The sequence below is a fragment of the Camellia sinensis genome, chromosome 14 (genome assembly GCF_055761805.1).
Source record: "Camellia sinensis isolate YWXY chromosome 14, ASM5576180v1, whole genome shotgun sequence".
Lineage (NCBI taxonomy): Eukaryota > Viridiplantae > Streptophyta > Magnoliopsida > Ericales > Theaceae > Camellia > Camellia sinensis.
Genome location: NC_138974.1, coordinates 126,655,077 through 126,662,283, shown reverse-complemented (window position 1 = coordinate 126,662,283; position 7,207 = coordinate 126,655,077). Strand labels below are relative to the sequence as shown.

The 7,207-nt window shown below is 35.5% G+C and overlaps 1 protein-coding gene across 2 annotated transcripts; it reads right to left on the bottom strand.

The window, feature by feature from the left end:
• Positions 1 to 803: 803 nt before the first annotated feature.
• Positions 804 to 3,804, bottom strand: LOC114301478 (UDP-glucose:glycoprotein glucosyltransferase-like). 2 transcript variants are annotated; one of them, XM_082903944.1, is made up of 5 exons: positions 3,624 to 3,773; positions 2,610 to 2,678; positions 1,716 to 1,804; positions 1,311 to 1,473; positions 804 to 1,191 (listed from the first exon to the last, which is right to left on the bottom strand). In XM_082903944.1, the coding sequence occupies exons 2-5, from the start codon at positions 2,631 to 2,633 to the stop codon at positions 1,126 to 1,128; spliced, it is 342 nt and encodes a 113-aa protein (XP_082760070.1). In that variant the 5' UTR covers positions 2,634 to 2,678; positions 3,624 to 3,773; the 3' UTR covers positions 804 to 1,125. The 2 variants fall into 2 exon arrangements, with proteins under 2 accessions (XP_082760070.1, XP_082760069.1); XM_082903943.1 differs by lacking the exon at positions 2,610 to 2,678 and having other exon boundaries at positions 3,624 to 3,804.
• Positions 3,805 to 7,207: the final 3,403 nt, after the last annotated feature.

Below are 7,207 nucleotides of genomic sequence, written 5' to 3'. Positions count from 1 at the left end.
ATCGGGCTAGTTATCCCCTGCACATTTTTTAGTTCTTGGGGTGAAGAAATACCACTCTTCCTCTCTAATTAGATCATACTCCTCTGTTATTCATTCAAAAAACAAAAAACAAAAACAAAAAAAAAAAAACAAAAACAAAAATTAAAACAAAAATAAAAATAAAAACAAAATTGGTTGGTGAGAATTTTAAATAAACAGTTCAGATCATTGAAGTGAGACGTAACAGTACCATCTAATCGATTAGCTGCCTCCTTAACACTACAAGAATTAACACTTTTGGCAACAAAAAAATTGGTCGCTAAAAGTCTATTTTTGGTCGGCAAAAGTTATCCGCGACCAATTTTTTTGGTCGCTACTTTGGTCACCAATTGAGGGTCGGCAAAAGTAATTCGGGACCAAAATTGTGGTTGGTCGGCAAAAGTTAGACTTTGCCGACTAAATTTTTGGTCGCTAAATATTTAATTACCGCGACTAATTTATTTTGTCGCCAAAACACTTTGGTCGCGAAAAGTGATATTTTCCCGACCAAATTTCTTAGTCGCCAATTGTCACATTTCGCGACCAAATTTTTTGGTCGCCAATTATCACATTTCGCGACCAAAAAAATTGGTCGCCATTTGTGTCTTTTCGCGACCAAAACTTTTGGTCGGCAAAAGTGAGATTCCACGACCAAGAGCTGTTTTGGTCGGCAATACATGTATTTTTTGCGACCAAAACTCTTGGTCGGCAATTGTCATTTTTTGCAAAAAAAAATTATTTATTTGTCCCGACTAATAAATTGGTCGCCAAAAGAAAGAAAACAATACACCTGTAATTCCTAATAATTCATTCAATCCATAATAAACCTATAATTTTAAAGCATCATCCATGATGTGAATGACACAATGATGCATCGCATCCCTTTCATCGTTCATGAGACCTAAGACTTTACAAATTTTGAAAACTAGGAGTGACAGAAGTCTAGTAAGGCTAAAGGGTTGATTTACCTGGAACAGAGTTACAAAACCAGGGATCAAAAGTAAAAGAGAAGAAAAGTAGCCAATTATATGTAAAGTGGAAAAAAAGAATAATCAACTTTGCCTTCTAAACTAAATATGTCATTCTTGTGCTAATGGTCATGGGAGATCATGAAGAATCCAACTTAAGAACCCATATCTCTTGTAAGAGCATATACGACATGCTGACAGAAATCTACAAAAAACAAACAAAATTTAAATGAAATCTTACCACAGTCAAAGACAAAAGCTAAGAAAATAGAAGAATATATTATTATGGAGGAAGAAGAAGCAACAAGAGATTCGAGCAAGTACCTCATTAGCATCAACAACAAGCCCATTCATCAAGAGGCAGCATTGGAGCTTAACTAAACCCAGCTTAAAAACAAACATGGAGCTCTCTTGAGATAGTTCAGTGAAAGTTTGCTCTGTTTCTAGTTTTAGTAAAGCATCTTGAGGTGGAGATTTAGCCTTTGGTCTACAGAATATAAGTACATTTGAGTGGTAGACTACTAAAAGGAACAATCAACCAAAAGAAATTGAGAACATCTACATCAACCTCAATTGGACATAATAAGACGATGATACAATAATCAACTCTTAAATATGCATGCAGAATGATCAGAAACATTATGTACACATAACAATGAACTCAACTGTAAAATATCTTTCAGACTTGCAATAATTTTAAGTTCAAAATTTAAAAATACAAAAACTTACAATAATGTTTCAACAAATGCCCCTTCCACATGATGCATTTCAGGAGCATCTTCTGTAGGATCTGCTGACTCAATCCGTAATTTATTTATCTGCCATATAACAAGTAAAATGGAACTCAATCTAGAGCAATTTTGAGATGAATTTAATGATGCTACCCTGAGACACATGACACACTCACAAGACATGAAAAAACAAGAAGCTTTAGAAATTGCCAATTAATTGGTTTCACACACATCCGGAAGTGTGCACAGGATTACACACCCAGACCCATTAAAGAATCTCCTAACTTTCTCATTAAACATTGGTGACATTTCTATCTAAATAGAACAAAAGTACCAAAACCTTTGCGACAAGGCGTTAGTGAGTTGAGTTTCCTCAAATTACCAGTACCAGAACTTGGTAACAGTAAGTAACGCAATAAAATTGTATCATTTTATTTTTTGTGATTTTTTGAGAATATATTATCTGATGAATTTGTAGCTTTTCTTATTTCTTTAATCACATATTCAAGCATGCCCTTTTTAACAAACAATTTGAAGTTTGGACAGTGCATAAAAACATGAGATGGAGGTAAATAGCAATTGCAAAATTAGCATGAGACAGGAACTGCAACAGCAAAGGTGATATCAAGAATGTGTTTTACCACTCATTTATGTTTATTGGCCTTGATCCTAAGAAAGAGTCTCCATAAAGTTTTTATATTCATGATTCATGAACTTCTTTACTTGTCCAAAGATTTGTGGTCTTTATATTTTGTTTCAGTATTTTCAGAGAATAAGAGAAAACATGAACCGGCAAAACAACAAAATGTTGAGAAAGAAACAAAACTGAGAAACGATTTCTTTTACATCCCAGAATATGCAAATAAGAATAATATAGATTCCAAAGTCATACATAGCTCAAAAACTGGAAAGCCATGTGAATCCCGTGATGTTCCTTAATTTAAATAAAAAGACATATGATCTGCAAAACAGAGTCATGATAACAATTTTCATTAGCATCACAATAAATTTATGGAATAAGTGGACAAAACACAAAGCACAAAAGCTGCTTACAATGATTTCGTTTGTAAGATAGATCATGAGGTGTTGCAACAAAACTTTTAAATAAATAAATAATGGATACCAAATAACAGATCTGCTGACACGTTTTAAAAAGTCCTTAGAATTTACTTCTACGACTCTCAGTTAGGCCAACCTACACCTGAAACATTACTCAGCATAAATAAAAAGTCTGCTAAACCTTAGGTCTAACTTAACTGACTGCAGTTCAAATACCTTATCCCTATCTCGCCTCTTTCTATGATTGTGCTTTTCTACAATACAATTGAAAAACACATATATAACATAAAAAATAATTCAAAGCTTCATTTCATATTGGGAAAAAGATCAGCCAAACTTCAAGTTCAGGCCACTATGACCAAGTTCAAATTAGGCTCCACCAATAAATTTCAGGATGGGCGGGCAGTCAGGTGGCAGCTAAGCCCAATTAAATATCTGGAGGACTAGTAGCAACCTCTTGTTTACAAATATATACAACGGCATGTGATATCAGTCACCTCCAGCATTACTGGTTTGCAAAATAAGGCAGAACAATCCCTTAAAATTAAAGCCTAGATAATAGAACAGAAATGCTCATCATCATTGAAATTCATAAAAAATTTGACAACAATTCTTATTCCTTGCTCCAGTAAGGCACAATGCAACACTATCGAGAATTATGTCAAAATACTTCCTCTAATCTGGCAAAGTCACATCAGTGTGGTTCAAGAACAGGCATCGGATCAAGGGTTACATGTTATCTAAGGTAATATTGTCCTTGAACCCAATTGACTTGCAAATACGCTCAATGTACTTTTAGTTAGAAGACATTATCACAAGCATTGAATAAGATAGAGAGAAGCATTACCAGACTGGATACATCATCATTACTCATTGGAGCTGCTGGGATTTCGCCATCATTCATTTCAATCATCTTGATGAACTTCGTAGAGAACAATATCACCCCAAATCTCATTGGAAGATTATTCTCATACAAAGAAATAATCATGTCAATGGACTACAAATACCAAAGGAGAAAAAAAAAACATGAGCAATTCCTGTGATAATGAAATGCAACAAGAAACTCAGATTAGTTGACAGATATTAAATACTTGCCTAAAGACCGCAAGCTGAACCAGGATCCAAAACAAAAACTGCATGGAACAGGTTCTTACGAATGTGACATAGCTGTCCAGGGAAGATAGGCATCAAAATCTGGAAAGCAGCAAAATAAAAGACAAACCATTTAATGAAAATTCCAATGCATACAGATGCCATCTAAAGTGCCTGATCTAGTCATAAAGCTATTACAGATTTGAACAAAATCTAGTGTAACTCATTAATATTGCTCCGCCATCGCTTGTACATAGTACCTCATTAATATTTGGTCGGATTTCAACAATAAGGGAAATGGTCTTCCCAAATGTCAATACATTGTCTGTGTCTGTGCTTCTGGCAGAAAAGGGAGACCGAGGGTTGGATTTATTAAATGCAGGAGAACTAGGAAGAAAAGTTTGTGGAGACAAGAAGGTGATGTCCTTAAGCTTCTAGAAAATTATGTTTATAAATCTAATCCAAAATTGTAGTTTTTGCTTTTCATAGGGAAGGCAATCTGCTAAAAGCACCAAAGAAGGTGTAACATGGTAGGTCTGTCTACTGTACAAGATGACTTGCACCACTAGGAAGTTATGTAATCAAATTTAATTCCTTGTAAAACACGAAATTAATAAAGAAAAATATGCAATTGCCAAAGATAGCAAATTTGAGTTCAGCTCAAATTTAGATACCAGAAAGGAGTAGAAACTTACCATAACAAATAGCAGCATATAAATCAGGAAATCTGTAATTGATAAGTGAAAACTTTCCTAAAACAGAAAATACACAAAATTGATAGCCTAAACAAATGCATTTGCACAAAAGCCAACTTAGGTCACAACATTGGTTGGACTATTATGTTTCTCTCCCGGTCATCCCCTCTGAGTGTCTAGATGTGTTTTGATTCTCAAATGTACCTAAGACTATCTTGTAACGCCCTCAAATAAACCCATAATAACCATAACATTAACATGCATTTATAAAAGAAAACGAATCATTTGAGTTAGTCATCAGAGTATTCTTATTGAAAGACATCACATGTAACATCCTGCAACATCAAAATAAATGCCCTAAGGGCTTACATCTTTCCAAGCTAACACTTGGACACAAAAAGGATGAGTACTAACTCATTTACAAGTTAAGCCCTAGGCTTGAATGTTTACATGAAATCTCAAAAATAACAAAATAAAGCATATAACTAAAGACAAGTCTTCAAAATCCCAAACATCAAATCCTTCCAGGCTAAGTCCGTGGAGGTAGCTTATCACCTGAACCTGAAAATGATGTTCCCATAAAGGGTGAGCCACAGCCCAGTAGAAGAATACTAAACCAAATATAAGCATTGAATAAAGCCATAGCATTCAATAGATGGTTAACCAAGATAATCAATTTTATCATTAAACATGTCTAAGACACATTTCACTTTCCATTATTATCAACATGGCTCAGAACCTGGCCAAACTCACAACAGTGAATTATATATCATATTCACATTACTTCCAATATCAACAAAACAAATGAGACTCATGCTCATATCAAAACACTTCATACTTCCCATTTGATACACATTTTAGTGCTGTATCAATAATCATGTAAAAACACTTCAATATAATAAGCACACATAAAAATGGTGCTAATGGAGTCCATCCCCTATCTCCTCCCAAACAAAAATCCGGTTTAGAGGTCCATCCCCTATCTTCCCCTAAACCGTGGAGTACATCCCCTATCTCCTCCCACACAATATGCAAATGCAATGCTCAACCAATACCCGTATTTTCAGTATTAATTCAATAGTCAAAATTAATGACTTAACCAATGTGATTAGTTTCAGTTATTCCTAATCCACATGCAATGTCTACAACAATCACGACTATCCTCCACCGATAGCCCAAAACAGTTATTTCTAGACTGGAAATAAATATATCAACAATTCAATAGGTGAGTGATTTAAATCATCCAACTACACCATTTAATCAATGAATTCATCAATTTCATGAATTTAACCAAATTCCCCAATTCCCTTAAATTAATTTTACAAATTAATTAATAAATACAACTAGGGTTTTTCCCAAAATTATCTAAGTAACCCCAACATCTTAAAATACCAAAACTTAGAACAAAGCTTATAAAATAGAGTAGGAAATCCCTACCTTGAAGATCACAACTAAAATAGAGAAGATGGAGATGATGACCCAAAATCCAAAGTGCTCCAAATCCTCTCTTTTTCAGATTAAAAGAAAGATCTCGCGAAGCTCTACCTTTCTTCCAAAGGAACTAGGGTAGAAGACCACAAGGAATAGATCAAATCTTAGAGAGAAGGTGAGAGTAGAGAGAGAAACTCTCAAATGGCGGTTTTTAAAGGTTAAGAAAGAAAAGGTAGGTCAAAAAGTGATCCAAAAAGTGAAATCACGGACTGATATAATCGACTCTACGCTCGAGCGTAGAAAGCCCCGCTCGAGCGTAAGACACAGAATCATGCTCGAGCGTGAAGAAAGCCACTCGAGCGTCGTTTGCACCCTTCCAGAAGTTTTGCAGGCGCTGGTACCCGCTCGAGCGTCAAACTCCCCGCTCGAGCGGAGGAGCAAAAACAAGGGATCACGCTCGAGCGTAAAAACTACCGCTCGAGCGGAAGAACTGCAGAGCAAAATACTGGGGGATGGAAAATCACGCTCGAGCGTCAAGATTCCCGCTCGAGCGGAGAAGCAACAACGAAGGGACCGCTCGAGCGTTAAAACTTCCGCTCGAGCGTGAAGGCCAAAATCTGGGCATCACCTATTGGCATCCAAAATCAACCAACCTGTAACAGACCCGCCCAACACAACCTATACTTCAAATACAAAGAGATTAAAGGACAACAACAACCAATAAGTAATGACAGGATCCACAGAACCTAAGTCCGGATACAATAATTTAAAGAGAAAAGACCGGGGTCGCTATAACCTCCCCTCCTTAAAAGAATTTCGTCCCCGAAATTAAGCACAAGGTTTCGAAAACAAGTTTTTCTCAAATTCCAACCATATGATAACTCACTAATAAACAACTTGACCCAACACCGGCCATTCCATCTCTTAACAAAGAGGCATGCCACAATATGCAAAACAACCATATATTTCAACCTGCATTAACACTATGCAATTTTCTTTCAATTTCAACAATTTTCAATATATTCAATATATACAATGTTCCATTAAACTTCCATTTCGAGGCAAGTTCCAAAATATTTCCGTTAACCAAAACATTCTAAATGTTTTACAGCTTAAGACATATATAAAAAGCTTTAAAGTTCGACAATATTACAAAATCTAACTACAAGATTACAAATCAATAAACATGTCCGGATATTTCTCGCGGACTTCC